Source organism: Hyla sarda, chromosome 5, assembly GCF_029499605.1.
Source record: "Hyla sarda isolate aHylSar1 chromosome 5, aHylSar1.hap1, whole genome shotgun sequence".
NCBI lineage: Eukaryota > Metazoa > Chordata > Amphibia > Anura > Hylidae > Hyla > Hyla sarda.
In genome coordinates, this window is record NC_079193.1 from 169548969 (window position 1) to 169576220 (window position 27252).

Here is a 27252-nt window from a genome sequence, read left to right on the forward strand (position 1 = left end):
CCTTGCCCCATGTCCTCACATGTGGATCCGCCATTTTAGATGCCCTGGAGCATGAACCGCACTAAATGGAGTTTAATGAAGTGAATCGCACCTATATTCGCATTCGTTGTGAATCATATTTTTCCTAAAACTCTTTACAAATTCGGATTAGTCAGATTCGATTCGCTCATCCCTAGTCTCTATCCCTAGATAACCCCTTTAACCTCTTAAGGACCAATGACGTTGTGGAACGTCATGGCACCCTGGGCTTTAAGGACCAATGACGTTCCACAACGTCATGGCATTTTCCGGTCTCTGCCGCTCGCCGGGCAGAGATCGGAACTGGATGCCTGCTGAAATCCTTCAGCAGGCATCCAGGGCATACGCCGAGGGGGGCCATGTAGGCCCCCCATGTCGGCGATCGCCGCAAATCGCAAGGGAAATCGCCCTTGCGATTTGCGGCGATACCGGGCTGATCGGGTCTCTGGGACCCGACCGCCCGGTAATTTTGCATGATCCCGGCTGTCACAGACAGCCAGGACCATGCTGGAGCCTAGGAGCGAGGTGGCAAGCCTGCCACCTCCTCCGATCCCCTGCGATCTGTCGGTTAGTTAACCGACCAATCGCAGGGGGGGGGGCGGTTACTTCCTCCCGCCCTGCCCGGCCCCTGAAAGTCGGGACAGGACGGGAGGAAGACCGGAGGACGCGGCGGGGGACGGGGGAGTGCTGGGGACCGGCCCCGGTACTTACCTCGTCCCTGAAGACCCGGATCCCTGCGATGAAGACGGCGGCGGAGGAGACAGGTGAGTAGATCTTCAGCCGCGGTCGGGCCCTTTACAGCAATGCACGTCGCCGTACAGCCCTTGGCGTCTGGGCATGCTGGGAGTTGCAGTTTTGCAACATCTGGAGGTCCACAGTTTGGAGACCACTGTACCCTTCCAGATGTTGCAAAACTACACATCCTCAGCATGCCCTTACTGTCCAGGCATGCTGGGATTTGTAGTTCTGTAACATCTGGCCCTTCAGATGTTGCAGAACTACAACTCCCAGCATGCCTGGACAGTTTTGGCATACTGGGAGTTGTAGTTTTGCAACATCTGGAAGGGCACAGATTGGGAACCACTGTATTAGTGGTCTGCAAACTAGTCCTCCAGATGTTGCAAAACTACAACTCCAAGCATGCTGGGAGTTGTAGTTCGGCAACATCTAGCTCTAAAGATGTTGCCGAACTACTACTCCCAGCATGCCTGAGAATGCTGGGAGTTGTGGTTTTGCAACAACAGGAGGCACACTGGTTGGGAAACATTGTCTGTTTCCTAACTCAGTGTTTCCCAACCCGTGTGCCTCCAGCTGTTGCAAAACTATAACTACCAGCATGCACTGATGGACTGTGCATGCTGGGAGTTGTAGTTTTGCAACAGCTGGAGGTCCCCCCCCCACTGTGAATGTACAGGATACATTCACACGGGCAGGGGGCTTACAGTGAGTATCAGGCTGCAAGTTTGCGATGCAGCAAATTTTGCGCGGCAGCTCAAACTCGCTGTAACCCCCCCCCCCGCCCGTGTGACTGTACCCTAAAAACACTACACTAACACAAAATAAAATAAAAAGTAAAAAACACTACATATACACAGCCCCCTACACAGCCCCCTACACAGCCCCCCTCCCCCAATAAAAATGAAAAACGTCTGGTACGCCACTGTTTCCAAAATGGAGCCTCCAGCTGTTGCAAAACAACAACTCCCAGTATTGCCGGACAGCCGTTGACTGTCAAGGCATGCTGGGAGTTTTGCAACAGCTGGAGGCACCCTGTTTGGGAATCACTGGCGTAGAATACCCCTATGTCCACCCCTATGCAAGTCCCTAATTTAGGCCTCAAATGCGCATGGCGCTCTCACTTTGGAGCCCTGTCGTATTTCAAGGCAACAGTTTAGGGTCACATATGGGGTATCGCCGTACTTGGGAGAAATTTCTTAACAAATTTTGGGGGGCTTTTTCTCCTTTCACCCCTCACGAAAAGGTGAAGTTGGGGTCTACACCAGCATGTTAGTGTAAAAAAAAATTTTTTTTACACTAACATGCTGGTGTTGCCCCATACTTTTCATTTTGACAAGAGGTAAAAGGGAAAAACGCCCCCCAAAATTTGTAATGCAATTTCTCCCGACTACGGAGATACCCCATATGTGGGCGCAAAGTGCTCTGGGGGCGCACAACAAGGCCCAGAAGGGAGAGTGCACCATGTACATTTGAGGTGATTTGCACAGGGGTGGCTGATTGTTACAGCGGTTTTGACAAACGCAAAAAAAACAAAACCTCACGTGACCCCATTTCGGAAACTACACCCCTCACGGAATGTAATGAGGGGTGCAGTGAGAATTTACCCCCCACTGGTGTCTGACAGATCTTTGGAACAGTGGGCTGCGCAAATTAAAAATTTTGTACAGCCCACTGTTCCAAAGATCTGACAGACACCAGTGGGGGGTAAATGCTCACTGTACCCCTTGTTACGTTCCTCAAGGGATTTTTTTTTTTACGTATGCAAAAGTCGTGAAACCCCTGTGGGGTATTAAGGCTCACTTTATTTCTTGTTACGTTCCTCAAGGGGTCTAGTTTCCAAAATGGTATGCCATGTGGGTATTTTTTGCTGTCCTGGCACCATAGGGGCTTCCTAAATGCGACATGCCCCCGAGCAAAATTTGCTCTCAAAAAGCCAAATATGACTCCTTCTCTTCTGAGCATTGTAGTTCGCCCGTAGTACACTTCAGGTCAACTTATGGGGTACCTCCATACTCAGAAGAGATGGGGTTACAAATTTTGGGGGGTATTTTCTGCTATTAACCCTTGCATACATGTGAAATTTGGGTGGAAACACACATTTTAGTGACATTTTTAAAACATTTTTTTACATATGCAAAAGTCGTGAAACACCTGTGGGGTATTAAGGCTCACTTTATTCCTTGTTACGTTCCTCAAGGGGTCTAGTTTCCAAAATGGTATGCCATGTGGGTATTTTTTCCTGTTCTGGCACCATAGGGGCTTCCTAAATGCAACATGCCCCCCTAAAACCATTTCAGAAAAACGTACTCTCCAAAATCCCCTCGTCGCTCCTTCGCTTCTGAGCCCTCTACTGTGCCCGCCGAACACTTTACATAGACATATGAGGTATGTGCTTACTCGAGAGAAATTGGGCTACAAATATAAGTATACATTTTCTCCTTTTACCCCTTGTAAAAATTCAAAAATTGGGTCTACAAGAACATGCAAGTGTAAAAAATGAAGATTGTGAATTTTCTCCTTCACTTTGCTGCTATTCCTGTGAAACACCTAAAGGGTTAAAACGCTGACTGAATGTCATTTTGAATACTTTGGGGGGTGCAGTTTTTATAATGGGGTCATTTATGGGGTATTTCTAATATGAAGACCCTTCAAATCCACTTCAAACCTGAACTGGTCCCTGAAAAATTGTGATTTTGGAAATTTTGTGAAAAATTGGAAAATTGCTGCTGAACTTTGAAGCCCTCTGGTGTCTTCCAAAAGTAAAAAATCGTAAATTTTATGATGCAAACATAAAGTGGACATATTGTATATGTGAATAAAAAAAATAATTATTTGGAATATCCATTTTCCTTACAAGCAGAGAGCTTCAAAGTTAGAAAAATGCAAAATTTTCAATTTTTTCATCAAATTTTGGAATTTTTCACTAAGAAACGATGCAAGTATCGACAAAATTTTACCAATAACATAAAGTAGAATATGTCACGAAAAAACAATCTTGGAATCAGAATGATAGGTAAAAGCGTCTTAGAGTTATTAATGCTTAAAGTGACAGTGGTCAGATGTTCAAAAAACGCTCTGGTCCTAAGGTGTAAAATGGCCTGGTCCTTAAGGGGTTAACCACTTAAGGACAAAGGACGTACCTGTACGCCCTTGTCCCACTCCCCTTCTATAACGCAGGCTCAGGAGCTGAGCTTGTGTCATAGCAGGGTGGTCCCTGTGCCCATTAGTGGCCGGGACCTGTGGCTAATGCTGGACATCACTGATCATGGTGATGCCCGCCATTAACCCTTTAGACATCTAAAATGAAAACAAAACAGTCCCGGCAGCTCACCATTGCTGAACGGGACCACTGCAGTGTCCCGATCAGCTGAGAGGATGGCGGAGGGGCCCTTACCTGCCTCCTTGCTGAGCAAAGCACCGATAACACTGATCAATGCTATGCTATGGCATAGCATTGAACAATGTATGCAATGTAAAGATTGCAGGGTATAGCCCCCATGAGGACAAAAAAAAAAAAGTAAAGTAATTTAACCCCTTCCCTAATAAAAGTTTGAATCACTCCCCTTTTCCCATAAAGAAAAAAAAGTAAACAAAAATCAACATGTCGCCGCGTATGTAAATGTCTGAACTATAAATATATAACGTTAATTAAACTGCACGGTCATTAAGGTGGGTAAAACTCCTAGCACGATATACACCCTGAATTACCCCCCACTTCCTCTTCTCCAAAATTCCAGCTAAATTACTGAGAAGGGGTAAGCTCCCGCTCACTTTATGGGCAGATGTCAGTTGATCAAAACGATCAGCTTTGCTCTTCTTTACCCCATGCAAACCTTTATCCGTATTATTAAAACACTCCAATTTTAAGTCCTTGAACTCAGCTTTTACAAAATTCATTGGGGCGGGTAAATGACCTAGGATTGCCCTTTCTAAACTCATGCTGGGAAAGCAGGATGGGCGTTTGAACTTCCCTAATCTGAGAGGTTATAACTTATCCTGCCTGTTTTGATTTGTGGTGGACTGGATCCACAATGCCTGCTTCCATGCCATCCACGACCTGGAGATGGCATTAGCCACCCCATGGGATCTCTCAGCTCTTCTCTACACTTTCTACTCTAAACTACCACCCTTGGTGAAGCGCTCTGTACTATTGAGAGATACTGTGGAGACATGGAAGGAGGTTCGTAAAGTATTCCAACTCCCTTTTCTAGTTTCTAAACACCACCCCTTGATAAATCACCCGGAACTCCCAACGGGTATTCTTCCTAAGGTGTACACGGTGTGGACAACCAAGGGTGTGATCGCAGCTCGTCATTTTATTGATAAACCAAACAAATGTTGGCTCTCTCCAACGTCCCTGCGTCCCAAATATGACTTACCGTCCTCCCATATGTTCCCTGTAAACCAATTATACTCTTTTTTTTAAGTGTCCGTCTGAGAAATCTAGATAAGGAGTCGCAGGACCATGGGTTGGACGATCTAATTGGCTCAGGACCCCGTAAGCTCTCAATTTCCACCATTTACTCCGCCATCAGGAGAGTCATCCTGAAAGTTGATCCCGCCACCCTCTTTGCCTCGTGGTCTACATGGGTGCTGATCTCTTTCACTGTGTGTTGCAGGGATGGAATATAGTCTGCAGATGTATCACCATCCCCTTGACTAAGCTATGGCACGGTGTGTGGCTCTCATACTGCTGCTTATTTGCAACTTGTTTTGTCCTATGTTAGACACTTGGGGTGTGACTTTACCGTATACCCCAAGAGCTTTACTCTTCCACCAATTCCAACCACCAGAACCAGACCAGTAGGCTCCTCCTAAAATGCCCCAAATGGTACACTTTGTCCTTTTAGTAGCCTTACATTGTATCATTGCCTCCTGGCTCTCGCCCTCTACCCCTACCTTGCCTAGAATTGACTCAAAGACAGAAGACCACTCACGCCGAGAAGTTTTTTGACAAGTGGAAGGTACTTATTCTTTCTCATTACACTGACATGTGAAATAGTAGATATTGTCAGACAATTTAGCTCCACTAAATGGTACTGTCTTGGGGCAATAGGGAACACAATGGGGGCCTTACAGTTACCAATGTAGCTCCATGACTGGCTTGCAGGTTTTTTCACACCATTCAGCAGTATCCTCAACCCATATTGATCCTTGTATTGCTTATTTTTTGTTAACTTGTTTGCTCCATTTTGCCTCTGAATGTTCTTGCCTGATCTCCTGGAATGCACATTGATATCTATTGACAATTTTAAGCTCCTGTTTTTCCTTTTTTTTCTCTTTTTGTACGTTATGTATTGGAAAAAATTTCAATAAAATGCGTTTTAAAAAAAAACTGCACGGTCTATGGCATATATGTAAAAAAAATACCAAAGTCCAATATTGCGCATTTTTTGGTCACTTTGTATACCCTAAAAAAATGTATAAAAAGTGAACAAAAAGACCCATCAAAACAAAAATGTTACCGATAAAAACTAAAGATCATAGCAAAGAAAATGAGCCCTCATAAAGCTACGTATATGGAAAAATAAAAAAGTTATAGGGGTCGAAGTGGACATTTTTGAACATGCTAATTTAAAAAAAAAGTAAAACTAAATTTTGCCCCACAAATATATATTTTTTTGGTTTCTCCGTAGATTTTGTGGTGAAATTATTGATGTCATTACAAAGTAAAATTGGTGGCGCAAAAAACAAGCACTCATATGGTTCTGCAGGTGGAAAATTTTACGCGTTATGGGTATGTTCACACTACAGAATTCCCGCCCATTAGTGTGAATTCTCCGTGAGACCCGTTCACACTGCGGAGTTTCAGCAGTGGGCTGCTGAAATTGTTCCGTACAAAGAAAGAACATGTTCATTGTTTGCGTGGATTCCGTGAGCACTGCATAGCCATCAATGGTGACGGCTCAGTCCCCCGCGGCCCTAGCGCAGAAGTATTTTTGGCGGCGGCTGCCAAACGGAATTTCCACAGAGATTCCACAGTGTGAATGCACCCTTAGAAGTTGAGGTGGAAAAAATGAAAGTGCAAAAATGAAAAGCCCCGATGTCCTGAAGGTTTTATGTATGCCTCCCACAGCAGGAACTCCTCTCCCCCCATGGCAGGTATGTCTCCTGAGTAGGCAGGCAGTCCTCCCCATCAGGTAGAAGTCCGGAAGGTCAGCCAGGTAGCCCCTTCCAGTAGGCATGTAATTCCCCTAGTAGGCAGGTAGTCCCCAGATTAGCCCTCCTCCAGTAGGAAGGTAGTTCCCAAATTTGCCATGCCCAGAAGGCAGATAGTCTTTCCCTACCTTATAAAATTAAATAATAATACATAAAAAATAAACTCACAACAGCAGCAGACAGGCTGCCTCCTTCCTCTTCCACTCTTGTGCAGGTGTTGTTTAGTGCCAACTCCTGTGTTGTCTTGGCTGTGTGCTTAGGGTCGATAAAAAATTGACCAGTTATCCATAGCAACCAATCAGAATACTTTATCTTTCAGAGGCCTTTTTTTTTTTCAAATTCGTCAAATTTATTGTAAAGAAAACACATCATACCAAAACATAGTGAACAAAGAGGCAGTGAAGGACCGGTCGGCCTTGTGAGACCCGAAACAAAGCACGTCAGTAAATAGGCATGAAAATATAAATACAAATTAAACAACAGTCAGCTGTAGACCATGGGGCATTGTATGGAGAGACGAACAAGTGCAGTGACCCACAAGGATATGAGGCTATGGGTGGGGCAGAGCTAAACACAGCAGGTGTCACCATGGTATAGAGGGGGCAGAAAAGCACATATACTCCGATAATGCAAGAAAAAAAGGGAAGAATTAGCAACTGTTCCTACGGAAAATCACATACAAAGAAATCAGAGAGAGAAACTGTAAGAAGGAAACAAAAAAGGAAAGAGAATGGAGAAAGAAGAGCCAGAAAAAAAAAAATGAATGAATGCCTGATGAAGCTGCGGAAGCGGTGAAATGCGTTGCATTCTGGGAAATAAACTACCCTTGATTTTATCTTACCTTGGCTGTCTGTGTCCTGCGCTACGTGGAACCGGCATTCCTGCTGAAGCCATCCTCTTTTTACAATTTCCCATGATAGACACATGTACCTCTAAGTAAATCATATTACCTTAAAACAAAGGGGCAATATTATCCCCATACATACACTGCTCAAAAAAAATAAAGGGAACACTAAGATAACACTTCCTAGATCTGAATGATTACTAATCGTATGAAATACTTTTGTCTTTACATAATTTTTGTGTGATTTTGTTGTCAGCACATTCAACTATCAATGGAAATCAAATTTATTAACCCATGGAGGTCTGGATACGGAGTGACACTCAAAATCAAAATTTAAAACCTCACTACAGGTTGATCGAACTTTGATGTAATGTCCTTAAAACAAGTCAAAATGAGGCTCAGACGGGTGTGTGGCCTCCACGTGCCTGGATGACCTCCCTACAATGCCTGGGCATGCTCCTGATGAGGTGGCTGATGGTCTCCTGACAGGGTGGCAGATGGTCTCCTGAGGGATGTCCTCCCAGACCTGGACTTAAGAATCCGCCAACTCCTGGACAGTCAGAGTTGGTGGATGGAGCGAGACATGATGTCCCAGATGTACTCAATCGGATTCAGGTCTGGGGAACGGATGGGCCAGTCCATAGCATCAATGCCTTCCTCTTGCAGGAACTGCTGACACACTCCAGCCACATGAGGTCTAGCATTGTCTTGCATTAGGAGAAACCCAGGGCCAACCGCACTAGCATATGGTCTCACAAGGGGTCTGAGGATCTCATCTTTGTACCTTATGCCAGTCAGGCTACCTCTGGCAAGCACATGGAGGATGTTGCAGGCAGCAGAACATTCTCCACGGCGTCTCCAGACTCTGTTACATGTGCTTAGTGTGAACCTGCTTTCAACTGTGACGGGCACAGGGCGCCAGTGGTGAATTAGCCAATCTTGGTGTTCTCTGGCAAATGCCAAACGTCCTGCTCGGTGTTTGGCTGTTAGCACAACCCCCTACCTGTGGACGTCTGGCCCTCATACCACCCTCATGGAGTCTATTTCTGATAGTTTGAGTGAACACATGCACGTTTGTGGCCTGCTGGAGGTCATTTTGCAGGGCTCTGGCAATGCTCCACCTTGCACAAAGGCGGAGGTAGCAGTACTGCTGCTGGGTTGTTGCCCTCCTACGGCCTCCTGATGTACTGGCCTGTCTCCTGGTACCACCTCCATGCTCTGGACACTACACTGACAGATACAGCTCACATTGTCACAGCTCACTTTGATGTGCCATCCTGGATGAGCTGCACTACCTGAGCCACATATGTGGGTTGCAGACTCCGTCTCATGGTTCCACTAGAGTGAAAGCACTGCCAGTATTCAAAAGTGACCAAAACATCAGCCAGGAAGCATTGGAACTGAGAGGTGGTCGGTGGTCACCAAATGCAGAACCACTCCTTTATTGGGGGTGTCTTGCTGATTGCCTATAATTTCCACCTGTTGTCTGTTCCATTTGCACAACATCATGTTAAATTGATTTTCAAATCAGTGTTGCTTCCTGAGTGGACAGTGTGATTTCACAGAAGTGTGATTGACTTGAAGTTACATTGTGTTGTTTAAGTGTTCCCTTTAGTTTTTAAGCAGTGTATTACTATCATACTGTTGCTGACCAAATCCTGTATACTGAGACCAATATTACCAGTATACAAGGAGTATTATCACCATACATATTACCATCATAATGTTACTGTCCAAATCCTGTACACAAAGACCAATATTACCAGTAATACCAGTATACAAGGAGAAAATATCACCATACATACTACATCATACTGTTACTGACCGAATCCTACCAATAATATTAGCATACAAGAAGTAAATATTATCAATATACAGTGATCATATAGTGGTAGATATTAGCTCTACACAGGCTCTGCAACCCATGTAAGTGATTACAGTGCAGTTACATTGGTTGACTCACAGTGACGTCTACTCATTTTTCACTTTCCCTTTTCTTCACCATCCAACCAGATTGTCATCACAATTTCTTCCAGCCACAACTTGTCTTCACAGAACCTGCCCGTCAAACATTTTAGGCTCTGCCATTTTCCAGCCCCTATGGTGCCCTAAACAGTAACAATACCCCCAGGTGTCCTACACAGTCAAGTAGGTAGATAACTGAGTTGGGGGGAGAGTAGGTAGGTCCCCCAGTGTTAAGTAGATAGATCCCTTCTCATAGTTTCCCCCTTTACTCAGGTGCCCCAGAGTAGGTAGGTGCCACCTATAGGTAGGTCCCTCTGAAGATAGCTTCCCACTGTAGATCATTACTACCAGTAGGTAGTAGCAGCTCCCTATATGTAGGGGGTTACTCCTGTAGGTTAGTATAATCGCCTTCTGTATATAGTTGCAGCCCCCAGTATATAGTAGTAGCAGAAGCCCCCATTAGGTAGTAGAAGCAGCCCCCTTTAGGGAGTGGTGGTAGTAGTAGTAGTGGTAGTCCCCTTTAGGTAGCAGTCGTAGACTATCTTTTTAACAGACTGTAGAAGTGGTAAATTTAAAAAAAAATTGGGACAAAGGGACATACCTTGATTTCCCTACCTGGTGTCAACTTCTTGGGCCTATAAACAAAGTATTATACATTTTAAACAGGTCATGCAACAATCAATTTATGGTCAAAATCCAATATTTAGTACGGATACCAATATAAGAAAGTTAATAACCTAGATTAAGAATATTATAGTATATATTCCTCTTATGTCATTACACAAAACAAACACTTCCATGCATAGTTAAAATTGGTCAAATATGTAAATGCAACATTAGTAGGTTTTACTATAATGAAGAAAAGGTTCAGCACCTCATGTGAAGCAGACAGATCTTTATTTAGGCAATAAACAACAAAATCCAAGACATCAACAACAGGGGTACATCAACTTACATATTTGAGGACACACTTGTCCCTTCATTGCTCATTGTAATAGCTTTTCTTCAAATTTTTTGTTTGCATATAGTTCACTTTTTGTTTAGTTTTTTCATGAAATTTTTTATTACACAAACTGCAAGGACAGTCAAACCTCTTCAAAAAGACCACCCCTTATTCAAACAAGATTTCTTGAAAAAATTTTCAGTTCCATCATCTGTTATATTTTCTTTCAGATGTCCATCCATCTAAAAGACCATTTTAAATACAAATTTGGGTGATTGTCTCAAAGAGGCTTTGCTTTACTATATTTTAATAGAGTAACCTATTCCAACTTTATCTCCTAAGGGTGCGTTCACACAGCCGTCTGTCCCCGTTTATTTTATTTATTTTTTTTATCCCCGTTTTGTTTGCTTTTTTGCAGGCTGTAAACGGATTCAAAACTGTTTAAAAAAAAAATCACATTCATGTCAATGGGATTTTATTTAAAATCCATTTGCACCAGTCTGCACTCATTTCCGTATTTTGTGACGGCACATGCAGATTTTTTCTTCCGTCCAAAAAATGGAAGAAAAAGCAGATACAGTAAATTTAACATTGAAGTCTATGGAAAACGGATGAGCCTTTAATGTCATTCATTTGCATCCGTTTTTTGATCTGTTTTTACTTTTGAACATGCTCAGGACAAAAAATATATATTTTTTTGGGTTTATTAACTGAACAAAAACGGATCCATACGGATATTATATAACGTTATTGTCTTTTTTAAGTCCGTTTTTTATTTTGACAGGAGAAGAACGGAACTGGTCTAGACGGCTGTGTGAGCGCAGCCTAAGTTACTTTAAAACATGTATTTTGATCAAATATTTTGATTAAGGCTAGAGCTCCAAGGCAAGAAGCCTCATTGTTTCCCTATGAGGGAAAAAGATGCAGACAACTTACAATAACCGCAAGAATTCCAGCAATGTCAGAATTATTGTGTTGACACTCTGCTTGTCTCCACATTGGTAAACTTGTTACACACTGATCACAATAATGCTGCTATTTCACTGAAATTTTTTATAAATTCTATTGCCTTTAAAAAAAAAAAAAAAAAAAAAAAATTTACTTTACCTTTTCATCTTGGTTTTCATTTTTTTTTTTTTTAATGTAAGAGCATTAAGACTACAGAACACCCTACAAAATAATGTTGTAAATACTATATAATTTGTTAAAGACAGGTTGGATACTTTTCTTGTTTAAAAAAAATTGTAATTATAAGTTATATGTAAAAGAATTATGTTTACTAGATCAAGGGATTTCTTATTGTGCCATATTAGGTGCCAGGGAGGATACCTCCCTCTAACTAGCAAACAATGGTCAAATGACTAATAAGCATAATGGGGGAGATTTATCAAAACCTGTGTAGAGGAAAAGTGGTGCTTCTTTCATTTTTTACAGGTTTCTTTAAAACATGTTCCACCTCTGAATACCGGCAGCCCCAATGCCTGCATTGCAAAACCATGGCAAATCTCTGTAGGACCTTAACACATGGTAACTGGCTGTGCAGCACACTATTGCTATGCGTGCACCCAACCCTATAGAACTTTGCTGATGTTCTAAGCCAACAGCTATAGTTCAAGTCAGGGGAACTTCAACTAAAGCTACATTTTCCATTTAGGCAGCAGGATTTTTCTTTTATTTTCCTCTGCAGTGTTTATAATTTTAAAATATTTTGGAAAATTTGCTTTATCTCCTAACAAAAAAACAAACTGTCCACAACGGAGGATTAAAGTGACACCTGGATTTAATAAATTAATATAGTTTTTAAGATTTACAATAAAGATATTCACAAAATTCTTCATTTGGTATTCCACATATTCCCACTCTGGTATACAATGTCCACACAAATTCAATGATGTTGTTAATGTATTTGAGTAGAATCAAGCCATTTTATGACTTCTGTTCTAATATTATTGGAGAACTCTGCTGAAGAACATCCCCCCCCCCCACCCCCACACCGCCCGCTATTTCATTCCTTTAAAAAAAAGTTATCAGGAGTTTGTGGAGGTATGCAATTATTTTCTAAAGTCTTCTCTGTCCCTTTCACTCCCTTGCCAATTGAGAAGGAAATGTTAAAGGCGAAGTTTTGGATTTTCCAGATTTGCGTTCATAGTTAACAAGACGTTGACCGACAAGATATCTAAAAGAAGACAAAAAAAAAAAAAAGATGGAATAAACACAGGAAAAAAGCATACATTCTAAGGTTATGAAATAAGGACAGGTCCACCTATGTAATTATAGGTCACATTAAAATGCAGCAAAGATGAGCAGGTACAAAGTGTTCTAGGAAAAGAGCATACATATTTTGCTGCACATTTTATCATTGACTGAGGGTGCATTCACACTACGGATTGTCTGCCTGGAGAAATTCCACAGTAGGCGCTGACAGATTCAGCACTAGAAATGCTCAGATATGCACAATCATCATGCATGGCTACATAGATCTGAGCAGATTAGTTTTTTATTCTGCAGTGTGCACAGTGTAGCAAAATCCCATCGAAAATATTGGGGGGCTGCTGCTGCATTGGAATTTCAAGCGAACAAAGTTTTTAAAATAGGGAGAATGAACATGTTATACTGTTGTTTAGTGATTAGTCTTTATCAAAACTGGAAAACCAGGTGAAATTGGAAAAGAATATCGTGCAAAGTTAATTTATTTCAGTAATGCAATTTAAAAAGGTGAAACTAATATAGGAGAGAGACTCATTACATGCAAAGCTAGATATGACAAATCACGGCTTGCACTAATTGTGATGATTATGGCTTACAGCTCATGAGAACCACAAAGCCCCCCCCCCCCCAATTACTATGATTTGGGGAGCCATGTCATCTGCTGGTGTTGGTCACTGTGTTTCATTAAGTCCAGGGTCAATGCATCTGTCTACCAGAAGATTTTGGTGCACTTCATGTTTCCTTTGCTTTTAAGTTGCATTAATGAAATACAATGGACTTTTGCACGATATTCTAATTTTTCGAGTTTCACCTGTAGGCTATGAACACCACACCAGCTTATAGTGTGCCTGTCGTTAAAGGGGTACTCCCTACCTAATACCAGAAAGTTAAACAGATTTGTAAATTACTTCTTTTTATAAATCTTAATCCTTCCAGTACTTATCAGCTGCTGTATGTTCCATAGGAAGTTCTTTTCTTTTTGAATTTATTTTCTGTCTGACCACAGTGCTCTCTGCTGACATTTTAGAAACTGTCCGGAGCAGGATAGGTTTGCTATGGGGATTTGCTCCTACTTTGGTAAGTTCTTAAAATGGACAGAGGTTTTAGCAGAGAGCACTGTAGTCAGACAGAAAAGAACTTCCTCTGGAACATACAGTAGCTCATAAGTACTGGAAGGATTAAGAATTTTAAATAGAAGTAATATACAAATCTGTTTAACTTTCTGGTACCAGTTGCTTTAAAAACAAAAATGCTTTCCAGTAGAGAACCCCTTTAACAAAAACTTTTTATATAATGTATATAATACCATAATACATATATTTGTAATATACATTGGTTAAAAAATTTGTATATTTTTGTCCTACAGCTATGGGCTCTGCGCACAGAGGACAAGCAGGGCTCTGCGCACAGAGGACAAGCAGGGCTCTGCGCACAGAGGACAAGCAGGGCTCTGCGCACAGAGGACAAGCAGGGCTCTGCGCACAGAGGACAAGCAGGGCTCTGCGCACAGAGGACAAGCAGGGCTCTGCGCACAGAGGACAAGCAGGACTCTGCGCACAGAGGACAAGCAGGACTCTGCGCACAGAGGACAAGCAGGACTCTGCGCACAGAGGACAAGCAGGACTCTGCGCACAGAGGACAAGCAGGACTCTGCGCACAGAGGACAAGCAGGACTCTGCGCACAGAGGACAAGCAGGACTCTGCGCACAGAGGACAAGCAGGACTCTGCGCACAGAGGACAAGCAGGACTCTGCGCACAGAGGACAAGCAGGACTCTGCGCACAGAGGACAAGCAGGACTCTGCGCACAGAGGACAAGCAGGACTCTGCGCACAGAGGACAAGCAGGACTCTGCGCACAGAGGACAAGCAGGACTCTGCGCACAGAGGACAAGCAGGACTCTGCGCACAGAGGACAAGCAGGACTCTGCGCACAGAGGACAAGCAGGACTCTGCGCACAGAGGACAAGCAGGACTCTGCGCACAGAGGACAAGCAGGACTCTGCGCACAGAGGACAAGCAGGACTCTGCGCACAGAGGACAAGCAGGACTCTGCGCACAGAGGACAAGCAGGACTCTGCGCACAGAGGACAAGCAGGACTCTGCGCACAGAGGACAAGCAGGACTCTGCGCACAGAGGACAAGCAGGACTCTGCGCACAGAGGACAAGCAGGACTCTGCGCACAGAGGACAAGCAGGACTCTGCGCACAGAGGACAAGCAGGACTCTGCGCACAGAGGACAAGCAGGACTCTGCGCACAGAGGACAAGCAGGACTCTGCGCACAGAGGACAAGCAGGACTCTGCGCACAGAGGACAAGCAGGACTCTGCGCACAGAGGACAAGCAGGACTCTGCGCACAGAGGACAAGCAGGACTCTGCGCACAGAGGACAAGCAGGACTCTGCGCACAGAGGACAAGCAGGACTCTGCGCACAGAGGACAAGCAGGACTCTGCGCACAGAGGACAAGCAGGACTCTGCGCACAGAGGACAAGCAGGACTCTGCGCACAGAGGACAAGCAGGACTCTGCGCACAGAGGACAAGCAGGACTCTGCGCACAGAGGACAAGCAGGACTCTGCGCACAGAGGACAAGCAGGACTCTGCGCACAGAGGACAAGCAGGACTCTGCGCACAGAGGACAAGCAGGACTCTGCGCACAGAGGACAAGCAGGACTCTGCGCACAGAGGACAAGCAGGACTCTGCGCACAGAGGACAAGCAGGACTCTGCGCACAGAGGACAAGCAGGACTCTGCGCACAGAGGACAAGCAGGACTCTGCGCACAGAGGACAAGCAGGACTCTGCGCACAGAGGACAAGCAGGACTCTGCGCACAGAGGACAAGCAGGACTCTGCGCACAGAGGACAAGCAGGACTGCGCACAGAGGACAAGCAGGACTCTGCGCACAGAGGACAAGCAGGACTCTGCGCACAGAGGACAAGCAGGACTCTGCGCACAGAGGACAAGCAGGACTCTGCGCACTGCCCACTGAGGACAGGCAGGGCTCTGCGCACAGAGGACAAGCAGGACTCTGCGCACTGCCCACTGAGGACAGGCAGGGCACTGTGCAGCAAGGCTCTTTAAATGCTCCTGACTCACACATCAGGATGATTGACAAGCTACGAGCCTGCCCAGAGCCCTGCCCTCTGTTCCTGTGTTTGGACTCCTCATAGAGACACACAAGCAACTGCTGCAGGGACAGCATTTTTTCACCCAAATGTATGGTATATTACAAATGTACATATAATGGTATTAGCTACATTAATTCAAATGTTTTTTTTTATGACAGGCACACTTGAAACTGTAGCATGGGGGGGGGGGGGGGGGGAGAAAAAAATATGTGGTGTACAAGTATAGAGAGATAATAGAGCTTACAGAGCACAATGTAGATTTTGGCAAAGCTAAGAAATCTTTACAGCTACGAAGAGAATATTTTTTGAACCATAAGAAGTACAAAGCTAGAATATAAAAATTCCCTTTATTTAACTGTTCCTTATTGTACTAGTAATAAACTTTTAAATATACACATAGGACTTTCATATATTATATTAAGGAGTGAAAAAAGGTCATACTTGTCATTCTTAATGTGCTCATAAAGTCGCTTAAACTGTCGGATTTGGAAAGACAGGACCCCCATTAGTATCACCACCATCAGCAAGAATGGATAAATGCGACGCTGAACTAGATTCTGCATTTCAAAGGTTACACCTGTAAGGTAAAGAAATCAAGCCACTAGTATAAAACACAGTTGATCATACATGAATACAATATTTAGATGGACAGTCTCTTTTACCCCACTTTAGGTAAACGTACCTGACTTTCCCACCTTTTACACAAACAGACAGATGGGCTGATATAAGGGCTGATTAAGTTTACACTGCTGCTGGGCTTCGCCAAAGGGAGCTCCGTCGCTTAACCCATTTAACGTACGGTAGTTGAGCTAAGAAAAAACAATACTGCATATCCTATTTTTTTCTCCTCCGCTCAACTCCTGCAAAATACTGGACACCCAGCGGATCCCATTTAACCCTTTCCCACAAAATCAGGTACATGTACGTGATGATTAGGGATGACTTACCGCATCACCACGTACACGTACCTGATGAGAATAAACTGCACAGCCGAGCCTCCCTGAAGCCGGCCAGGGACCAATCGCAGCGGTCCCCAGTCGGCGATCGCTGCTATTGGTCCGTCAGTACAGAAAGACCAATAGCAGGGATCTGGCAGGGGTCTTCTCCTTTCCCCTCTCCTCAGTCGCTTCACTGCGTCAAGCGATCGGTGGTGAGGGGGGCCCCGGAGGAGGCCACCCGCATGCACTCAGGATCGGTGTCCACGCTCAGATCCTGGGTTAACCCTGTAGACGCTGCGGTCACTGAGGCTGCAGTGTCTATTGGGATAACAGAGGGAGGGAGCTCCCTCTGTCACCGATTGGTGCTCTGCAAAGTGAAAGCAGAGCGCCGATGGTTGCAACCGGAGGCCTTACACTGGCCTCCGTTGTCATGGCAACATGAGCGATCAGTCCCTATCCTATGCCTGTCAGTACTGACAGACATAGGCATAATTCAATGGAGTACAAATGTGTACTCCATTGAATTAGGTGTATAATAGTAAAAAAAAAAAACTAAGTGTGAAAAAAAAAAGAAAGTGAAAAAAAATAATAAAATAAATTATATTTGCGCATAATACACCCCCCAAAACTAGATGCCAGGATTGTTTCCAGATCTAAATCCTGTTGAACACCTGTGGAGGGATCTTAAAATTGCTGTTGGGAAAAGGCGCCCTTCCAATAAGAGACCTAGAGCAGTTTGCAAAGGAAGAGTGGTCCAACATTCCGGCTGAGAGGTGTAAGAAGCTTATTGATAATTATAGGAAGCGACTAATTTCAGTTATTTTTTCCAAAGGGTGTGCAACCAAAAATTAAGTTAAGGGTGCCAAAAAAAATTTCCAGCCCATTTTTGGAGTTTGATGTGACATTATGTCCAATTTGCTTTTTTTTCCTGTTTTCGGTTTAGTTCCAATACACACAAAGGGAATAAACGTTTATAGCAAAACGTGTTACTGCAATCCTTTTCTGTGAGAATCCATTTTCATGAAAAATGTCAGGGGTGCCAACATTTACGGTCATGACTGTAAAACATTTTTTATATATAAAAAGAAGCCCTTCCTCTAATAAAAACTAAAAAAAAAAAAACACCCCTTTTTTCAATTTAACTTCTTTTGAGATAAAAAGAAAGTACACTGCTCAAAAAAAATTAAGGGAACACTTAAACAACACAATGTAACTTCAAGTCAATCACACTTCTGTGAAATCACACTGTCCACTCAGGAAGCAACACTGATTGACAATCAATTTCACATGTTGTTGTGCACATGGAACAGACAACAGGTGGATATTATAGGCAATTAGCAAGACACCCCTAATAAGGTAGTGATTCTGCAGGTGGTGACCACAGACCACTTCTCAGTTCTTATGCTTCCTGGATGATGTTTTGGTCACTTTTCAATGCAGGCGGTGCTTTCACTCTAGTGGTAGCATGAGACGGAGTCTATAACCCACACAAGTGGCTCAGGTACTGCAGCTCATCCAGGATGGCACATCAATGCGAGCTGTGGCAAGAAGGTTTGCTGTGTCTGACAGCATAGTGTCCAGAGCATGGAGGTGCTACCAGGAGACAGGCCAGTACATCAGGAGACATTGAGGAGGCCGTAGGAGGGCAATAACCCAGCAGCAGGACCGCTACCACCGCCTTTGTGCAAGGAGGAGCACTGCCAGAGCCCTGCAAAATGACCTCCAGCAGGCCACAAATGTGCATGTGTCCATTCAAACAGTCAGAAACAGACTACATGAGGGCCCAACATCCACAGGTGGGGCTTGTGCTTACAGCCCAACACCATGCAGGACGTTTGGCATTTGCCAGAGAACACCAAGATTGGCAAACTCGCCACTGGCGCCCTGTGCTCTTCACAGATGAAAGGAGGTTCACACTAAGCACATGTGACAGACGTGACAGAGTCTGGAGATGCCGTAGAGATTGTTCTGCTGCCTGCAACATCCTCCATCATGACCGGTTTAGCGGTGGGTCAGTAATGGTGAGGGGTGGCATTTCTTTGGGGGCTGCACAGCCCTCCATGTGCTTGTCAGAGGTAGCCTGACTGCAATTAGGTACCGAGATGAGATCCTAAGACCCTTGTGAGACCATATTGCTGGTGCGGTTGGCCCTGGGTTCCTCCTAATGCAAGACAATGGTAGACCTCATGTGGCTGGAGTGTGTCAGCAGTTGCTGAAAGAGGAAGGCATAGATGCTATGGACTGACCCGCCCGTTACCCAGACCTGAATCAGATTGAGCACATCTGGGACATCATGGCTCGCTCCATCCACCAACGCCACGTTGCACCAAAGACTGTCCAGGAGTTAGCGGATGCTTTAGTCCAGGTCTGGGAGGACATCCCTCAGGAGACCATCTGCCACCTCATCAGGAGCATGCCCAGGCATTGTAGGGAGGTCATACGGGCACGTGGAGGCCACACACACTACTGAAACTCATTTTGACTTGTTTTAAGGACATTACATCAAAGTTGGATCAACCTGTAGTGTCTTTTCCACTTTGATCTTGAGTGTGACTCCATATTCAGACCTCCATGGGTTAAAACATTTGACTTCCATTGATCTATTTTGTGTGATTTTGTTGTCTGCATATTCAATTATGTAAAGACGAAAGTATTTCATAAGATTAGTTCATTTATTCAGATCTAGGATATGTTATCTTAGTGTTCCCTTTATTTTTGAGCAGTGTATAACCTTTGCATTAATTTAGTTAAAGAGATATTTCAATCTCAGCAAGTCATCTTGTATCCAAAGGATAGGGAATAAGATTCTGATTGGTAGGGGTCTGGCTGCTGAGAACCCCACTGATCTCGAGAACAGGGAGATAATTGTCCCCAGAATGAATGGAGCGCACTGCATATGCAGGCCAGCACTCTATTCATTGTCTATGGGGATTGCTCTGTTATAAAAAGGAATATAGTGCATACCTTTCCACATTTTCACAAACCAATTTCAGACATCCTTATTGGCACAAACGTATTTTGCATGAGCGTAAGGTGCTTAGTAATTGACACATTGATGTCACTTAGAATGTACATTATGCCTAAAATAAAACAAACATTTTGTTCTACCCTGATCCTATGTCCTTTTATACTTTCACTAAAAATGTTTGTACTTAGATGCAGCCTCTGTACATGGGTCATAACCATCCAAAGCTAATGGAGAGCAACACATTTAAAGTTAAAATTGGGCCTTTGCACTATAGCATTCATTTTGGGGAGAATTCTGAAAACCTGTCCAGAGGAAAAGTTGCTGAGTTGCCCATAGCAACCAATCAGATCGCTTCTTTCATTTTTCAGAGGCCTTTCAAAAAATGAAAGAAGCGATCTGATTGGTTGCTATGGGCAACTCAGCAACTTTTCCACTGGACTGGTTTTCATAAATCTCCCCCTTTAGGAATAAACATTAATCATTGAATAAACAGCCTTAAAACACAGCATGTAACTTAAAACTTTTTTCTGATTAAATATAAAAAAGCAAAAAAACTAAAGAAACACGTACAAAATGAATTGATATCTAATTAAAAATAAGAAGCTCAACGTGTCACTAAGAATACAGCATAAAGCACCTTGAGGCTAGGTTTCCACACAGGATTTTTATGGCTTTTACCTTTTTTTACCACTATAGTTTTTAGCCCAAAGAGGTGTATTCAAAATTCAGAAATGGGAAAATTACTTGTACTTCTCCTTCCTGCTGGATCAACTTCTGACTTTGGCTCAATAACAGCCGTGGCAGTTTAAAAAAAAAAAAATTGCACTTTTTCATGAAAGCCCCAAAAGCTACTGGCCATAAAGATCTAAAGGTTTGCAAGGCTTAATAAACTTTTAAAATGAGCTGAAAATGATACAAGAAATATAATGTATATACAAATCTGGCCCCTATAATATTTCTAAAATGTAATTACAATATAGCAGATGACAGAGGTTACGTACCAATTAACATTACGATTCCAGCAGAAATAATGTATGGTATACACAGCGACAGCAAAAGAACAGCTATAACTGGAGCAGCCAGTTTGCCAAGTATGAAATGTAGATCAATATTGCGTATTCCATTGGCATATACCTATTGAGAAAAACAATCCATGAAATTATTTAAACAAGAAAAATACAATTTACAGCATAACCTATGCTAAAAGTATTTGACTCATTCATTTGTTTTGTGAGGATGAACAAGTATACACATGGCCATGGGCTCTAGTGGCTTAACCTGTTATTTCCGATCACCACCGCTCGCCGGGCGGTAATTGGACCGGGATGACTGCTGATATCTATGAAATGTCTGGGGGGTCCTGAGACAACCCCCGCCCCCCCCCCAATGTCGGCAATCGCCGCAAATCGCCAGTCAATTCAGACCGGCGATTTGCGGCGATTCTGGGCCAATCGGGTCACTGGTGACTCGATCACTCGGAAAATAAGAGTCTGACCATCCTAAAGGATAGGAGCGAGGTGGCAGGGGTGCCTCCCCCTATTCCCCGGCTACTGGTTGATCAGGACTGACCGACAAATGGCAGTTGGGGGCGGGGGGGGGGATGGATGGGGGTGTTAATGTTAAAGTTAATTTCCCCCACTCTGCCCACTAATTGAAGTCCGGGCCAAGTCGGGGGGGGGTGGGGGGGGGGGGTTTGTTGGGTAGGTGGACATGGCCGGCGGCTTACCAGCGGCATCTGATCAGCGGAGGCGGCAGCAGGAGGATGCATGCTGGAAAGTGCGGCGGGGAGAAGGCTGCAGTGAAGATCGCTGGTAAGGGATCTTCACTGTGGCCTTCTAAAAGTTGCAAATCTACAACTGCCAGCATGCCCAGACAGCCAAAGGCTGTCTGGGCATGCTGGGAGTTGTAGTTTTGCAACATCTGAATTGGCACGGTTTGGAGACCACTATATGGTGGTCTCCAAACTGTAGCCCTCCAGATGTTGCAAAACTACAATTCCCAGCATGCCCAGACTGTCAGTGCATGCTGAAAGTTGTAGTTTTGCAACATCTGGAGGACCACAGTTTGGAGACCACTACACAGTGGTCTCCAAACCATGGCCATCCAGATGCTGCAAAACTACAACTCCCAGCATGCCTGGACAGTCTTTTTTTTAGTTTTGCTACATCTGGAGGGCTACAGTTTGTAGACCACTTAGCGGTCACCAAACTGTTGTTCCCCAGTTGTTGCATAAATACAACTCCTATAATGCCTCTTGGCTGTCAGCGCATGCTGGGAGTTGTAGTTTTTCAACAGCTGGAGGCACACTGGTTGGGAAACACTGAGCTAGAGTCTGTTTCCTAACACCGTGATTCCAACCCGTGTACCTCCAGCTGTTGCAAAACAAAACTCCCAGAATGCACTGACAGACGGTACATGCTGGGAGTTGTAGTTTTGCAACAGCTGGAAGCACACAGGTTGGAATCACTGAGCTAAAGTCAGTTTCCTAACTCATTGGTTCCCCACCAGTGTGCCTACAGCTGTTGCAGTGGAAAACTCACTGTGAACCCCTGCCTGTGTGAATGTACCCTAAAAAACACTACACTACACCACACCTACACAAAATAAAAAGTAAAATACACACACACACCCCCTTACACATCCCCCTCCAATAAAAATGAAAAAAGTCTCATATGGCAGTGTTTCCTAAATAGAGCCTCCAGCTGTTGCAAAACCACAACTCCCAATATTGCCGGACAGCCATTGACTGTCCTGGCAGGCTGGGAGTTTTGCAATAGCTGGAGACACCCTGTTTGGGAAACACTGCCGTAGGGTTTTGGTGGAGACAAGCCCCATCCTTGTATCCGGGTCTGCCCCTATTGCAAATACCTAATTTAGTCCTCAAATGCGCATGGCGCCCTCTCACTTCAGACCAATGTCGTATTGCAAGGCAACAGTTTAGTGCCACATATGGGGTATTTCTGCACAAATTTTGGGGGGCTTTTTCTCCTTTTACCCCTTATAAAAAGGAAAAGTTAGGGGCTACACAAGCATGTTAGTGTAAAATAAAAAAATTTACACTAACATGCTGGTGTTGCCCCATACTTTTCATTGTAAAAGGAGAAAAAGACCAACAAAATTTGTAACGCAATTTCTCCTGAGTACGGAAATACCCCATATGTGGATGTAAAATGCTCTGCGGACGCACAACAGGGCTCAGGAGTGAGAGCGCATTATGTACACTATGTAATTTGGTGATTTGCACAGGAGTGGCTGATAGTTACAGCAGTTCTGACATGAACGCAAAAAAACAAACAAAAAAAAAAAACACCCACATGTGACCCCATTTTTAAAACTATACCCCTCAGGGAATGTAACAAGGGGTATTGTAAGCCTCAACACTCCACAGGTCTTTGACGAATTTTCATAAAAATTGGACGTGAAAATTTAAAAAGATTTTTCCCCCAATAATGATGGTGATACCAAATTTTTCCTTTACACAAAGGGTAATAGGAAAAAGTCTCCCAAAATCTGTATCGCCATTTCTACATCCCATATGTGGATGTAAAGTGCTCTGCTTGCGAACTACAGGGCTCAGAAGAGGAGGAGCGCCATTGTGCATTTGGAGAGAGAATTTGGCTGGAATCGAAGGCCATGTGTGTTTACAAAGCTCCCATGGTGGGTGCCAGAACAGTGGAACCCCCCCACATGTGACCCCATTTTGGAAACTACACCCCTCACGGAATGTAGGGGTGCAGTGAGCATTTACACCCCACAGGTGTCTGACAGATTTTTTTGAACATTCATCCGTAAAAATGAAAAATTGTATTTTTCATTTGCACAGTCCACTGTTCCAAAGATCTGTTAAACGCCAGTGGGGTGTAAATGCTCACTGCACCCCTTATTAAATATTGTGAGGGGTGTAGTTTCAAAAATGGGGTCACATGTGGGGGGATCCACTGTTCTGGCACCATGGGGGGCTTTGTTAACGCACATGGCCCCTGACTTCCATTCCAACCAAATTCTCTCTCCAAAAGCTCAATGGCACTCCTCCTCTTCTAAGCATTGCAGTGCGCCAGCAGAGCACTTTACATCCACATATGGGGTATTTCCATACTCAGAAGAAATGGGGCTAAAAATTATTTTTAAAAAATTTGGGTGGGGGGGCTTTTTTTTCTCTATTTTTCCTTATGAAAATGAAAAATGTAGGGTTACACCAGCATTTTAGTGAAAACATTTTTTTTTTTTACACTTTCACATCCAACTTTAACAAAAGTTTGCCAATCAGGCTGCTTTCACACTATAATATTCATCCGTTTTAAAGGTCCGTTTGATGTTCCGTTATGAAAACCCTGAAAATCGGCCATTAAAGGGGTAGTCCAGTGGTGAAAAACTTATCCCCTATCCTAAGGATAGGGGATAAGTTTGAGATTGCGGGGGGTCCGACCGCTGGGGCCCCCTGCGATCTCTCTGTACGGGGCCCCGGCTCTCCGCTGAGATAGCGGGTGTCGACCCCCGCACGAGGCGGCGGCCGACACGCCCCCTCAATACATCTCTATGGCAGAGCCGGAGATTGCCGAAGGCAGCACTTCGGCTCTGCCATAGAGTTGTATTGAGGGGGCGTGTCGGCCGCCGCCTTGTGCGGAGGTCGACACGCCCCCTTCCAGCGGGCTGTCGGGGCTCCATACAGGAGATCGCGGGGGGCCCCAGGGGTCGGACCCCCCGCGATCTGCAACTTATCCCCTATCCTTAGGATAGGGAATAAGTTGCTCACCACTGAATCACCACTGGACTACTCCTTTAAACGTCCGTTAGAAAAACCGATTATAGTCTATGGGATTTTTACATTATCCGTTTTAATCCATTATAGTCCGTTATTAATAACGGACGTTATTTTGTGATGGTAGAATGAACGGAAGAAATAGTGCATGCATTAATTCTCCCATTACTATCTTCCGTCACAAAATAACGTCCGTTATTAATAACGGACTATAACGGATTAAAACGGATAATGTAAAAATTCCATAGACTATAATGGGATTTTCTAACGGACATTTAATGGCCGATTTTCAGGGTTTTCATAACGGAACATCAAACGGACCTTTAAAACGGATGAATTTTATAGTGTGAAAGCAGCCTCACCTGTGGGTATAAAGACTCAATTTACCCCTTGTTACGTTCCTTGAGGGGTGTAGTTTCCAAAAGTGTGCCATGTGTTTTTTTGTTTTATTTTTACTGTTCTGGCATCATGGGGGCTTCCTAAATGTGACATGCCCCCAAAAACCATTTCAGCAAAATTCGATCTCCAAAATGCCATTGTCGCTCCTTCCCTTCTGAGCCCTCTACTGCACCCACAGAACACTTTACATCCATATATGAGGTATTTCCTTACCTGAGAGAAAATGAATTACAAGTTTTGGGGGGCCTTTTTAGCTTTTACCCCTTGTAAAAAATGGGGCTACAATAACATGTTAGTGTAAAAAAATGGAGCTTTTGATTTTCCTCCTCCATTTTGCTGCTATTCCTGTGAAATGCCTAAAGGGTTAACAAACTTTTTGAATGTCATTTTGAATACTTTAAGGGGTGCAGTTTTCATAATGGGGTCAATTATAGGGGATTTCCCACATAAAGACCCTCATATTCACTTCAAAACTTAACTGGTCCCTGAAAAAATGTGATTTTTTATGCTCACCGTAAAATCTCTTTCTCGAATGATCCATTGGGGGACACAGACCATAGGTGTATGCTGTCACTAGGAGGCTTGACACTATGGCAACAAGAGAAGTCTGCTCCTCCCAGCAGGGTATACCTGCCCACAGGCACCTGAGGTAATCAGTTTTAGTCCCAGAGCAATAGGAGAAGACCGACAGGTCAAGAGAAAACCACAAACTGTCCGAGCAATCAGTAGAAAAGGCACCTGAACACACCTTCGGACAGATAACTGAAATAGGAACACCAGAAAAAAGGGTGGGAGCTGGATCCTTCGAGAAAGAGATTTTACGTTAAGCATAAAAAATCTCCTTTTCTCTATCGGCTCCATTGGGGTACACAGACCATGGGACGTACCAAAGCCGTCCCTTGGGTGGGTAAGGAATCAGACAGGTGGACGGTTGGACCACCGCCGTCTGCAACATCTTACAGCCCAGAGTAGCATCAACTGATGCAAAGGCATGAATCTGGTAGCACCTTGAGAAAGTGTACAAAGACGACCACGCGGACGCCTTACAGAACTGCAAGGCCGAAGCCACGTAGCAGAGGGCCCAGGATGCCTCGAAAACGGGTGGAATGAGCCAAACCCCTGAAGGGTGGGATCTTCCCCTTGTGGCGGTAAGCTCCCAAAAAGAGCAGACCGGATCCACCGAAAAATGGTGGTCGTAGAAGCAGTTTGTCCTATACAACGACCTTCCAGAAAAACTAAAAAGTGGGTCACACTGCCGAAAGGAAAGAGTGACTGAGAGATAAGTCCGAACAGCCCTCACCACAACCGGGATGTGGAACAAACACTTCCAGGGATGAGAAGGGGCCGGACAAGAGGACGGTAGGACGATGTTCTCATTGAGATGAAAAAGTCAAAAACCATCTCAGGTAAGGACGGACGGACCTGGACGGAAAACAACTTGTCCTGGTATACCACCAGGAAGGGAGAACGGCAGGAGAGAGCTACCAGCTCTGACACCCTCCTAACAGAGGTAAGAGCAATAAGGAACACCGCCTTTCGGGGAAGGAGGCGAAGAGAAATGTCCCTGAGAGGGTCAAAAGGGGCGTCTTGCAGAGCACCTAAGACCAAGTGTAAGTCCCAAGGGAAAAAAGGGGACTGATAAGGAGGGGCAGCTTGTGCCACTCCCTGAACTAGATTCGGACAGGATAATTGAACGCCAAAGAACGTTGAAAAAGAATGGAAACGGCCGAACCTTTGACCCCTAAGGGAGCTGAAAGTCAACCACGACTGGAGAAAAAGGCTGAGTTTCACACCAACAGAAATAAGACCGCCAGGTATGATGGTAAATCTTTGCAAAGGAAGGCTTGTGAGCCCTCAGCATGGTGTGAACCACTTGGGAAGAGAAACCGCGGGTCCTCAGAACCGGTCTCAACCGCCACGCCGTCAAAAGCAGAGACGGTAAATAGGGGTGGCACAGGAGACCTGATATAGGAGGTCTGGATGATAGGGAAGGTGCAGAGGTAAGTAGTCTGACCACGACGACGTACCACGCCTGCCGGGGCCAGTCTGGTCCACGAGAATGGCGGGAACGCCCTCTGCTGTGAGTTTCCTCAGGAGCCCGAAAAGGAGGAAGGGGAGGAAACCGATAAGGTAGGACAAAGCCCGGCCAATAAACAGATAAGGTAGGGCAAAGCCCGACCAAG

At 44.4% G+C, this 27252-nt stretch overlaps 1 protein-coding gene across 2 annotated transcripts in view; it reads right to left on the reverse strand.

The window, feature by feature from the left end:
- Positions 1-10599: 10599 nt before the first annotated feature.
- The window catches only part of MARCHF6 (membrane associated ring-CH-type finger 6), a 122043-nt gene continuing 105390 nt past the window's right edge, over positions 10600-27252 (reverse strand). For both annotated transcript variants that reach the window (XM_056520704.1, XM_056520703.1), the window contains exons 24-26: positions 20913-21045; positions 16447-16582; positions 10600-12843 (exon numbers count right to left, since the gene is read on the reverse strand). In XM_056520704.1, the coding sequence (XP_056376679.1) occupies positions 12747-12843; positions 16447-16582; positions 20913-21045 (366 nt within the window). In that variant the 3' untranslated portion in view covers positions 10600-12746. The remainder of the gene's footprint in view (positions 12844-16446; positions 16583-20912; positions 21046-27252) is intronic.